Source organism: Plasmodium gaboni (assembly GCF_001602025.1).
Source record: "Plasmodium gaboni strain SY75 chromosome Unknown, whole genome shotgun sequence".
Taxonomy (NCBI): domain Eukaryota; phylum Apicomplexa; class Aconoidasida; order Haemosporida; family Plasmodiidae; genus Plasmodium; species Plasmodium gaboni.
Window position 1 is genome coordinate 1 of NW_017385217.1, and position 982 is coordinate 982.

A 982-nucleotide genomic window follows, 5' to 3' on the forward strand; every position below is an offset into this window, starting at 1 on the left:
TATTATTATTATTATTTATATTATTTATATTATTATTATTATTTATATTATTTATATTATTTATATTATTATTTATATTATTATTATTTATATTATGTTTATTTAAATAAAAATTTGAGGTATTATTAATTATTGATGATATATTTTTTTTTTCTTCTCCTATATAATTACTTTTTTTAAAATAATTATCTTTTGTTTTTATTTTCATATGTAAAGAATTCATATCTTCATTTGTTTTTCTTTTATTATTATTATTATATGAAAGAACATTATTTTTATCTATATATATATTTTTTGAATTATATATATAAATATCATTTTCTTTTTTTTTTTCATTATTTTGTATTGTTTTATTTTCCACTTGTTTTATATTTTCCTCCTCTTTATTATATGTATCATTATAATTTTTATTAACCATATCTTCATTTATTTTAAGAATAGCTAATTTTTCTTTTTTTTTTTTTTCATCCATATGATTAATATTATTATTATTTTGTGTTATGCTATTTATTGTGTTATTTTTTTTTTTTTGTATTTGTTTATTTTTGATCAAGATGTTGTTATGACTTGCTGATTTTATTTCATTATTTGTATGATGAAAAAAATTATTTATTTTTTTTTTTTTTTCATTCAATAATAAAAAAGAGGATATATTACTTTTTGAAGTAGTTTCTTGTTTTATTTTTGGATTTACTGTACTACTTTTTATTGTTTTATTTTTTATTTCGTATTTGTTATTGCGTGATATTTGCACGCTCGTTCTTTTATTATTATTATTACTATTATTATGAGTATGATTATTTATATTACTAATGTAGGCTTTAATATTATCTTCATTTTTATTTTCATTTATATCTTCATTTATATCTTCATTTATATCTTCATTTATATCTTCATTTATATCTTCATTTATATCTTCCTTTTTATTTCCATTTATATCTTCCTTTTTATTTATTTCACTGGAAAAAACATTTTCATAGCT

At 15.0% G+C, this 982-nt stretch overlaps 1 protein-coding gene across 1 annotated transcript; it reads right to left on the reverse strand.

The window, feature by feature from the left end:
- Nucleotides 1-982, reverse strand: PGSY75_0004200 (hypothetical protein; the record flags this gene model as incomplete). Its single annotated transcript, XM_018783178.1, has 1 exon — nucleotides 1-982. A coding segment is annotated over one exon (982 nt), but the record flags the coding sequence as incomplete, so codon positions are not given.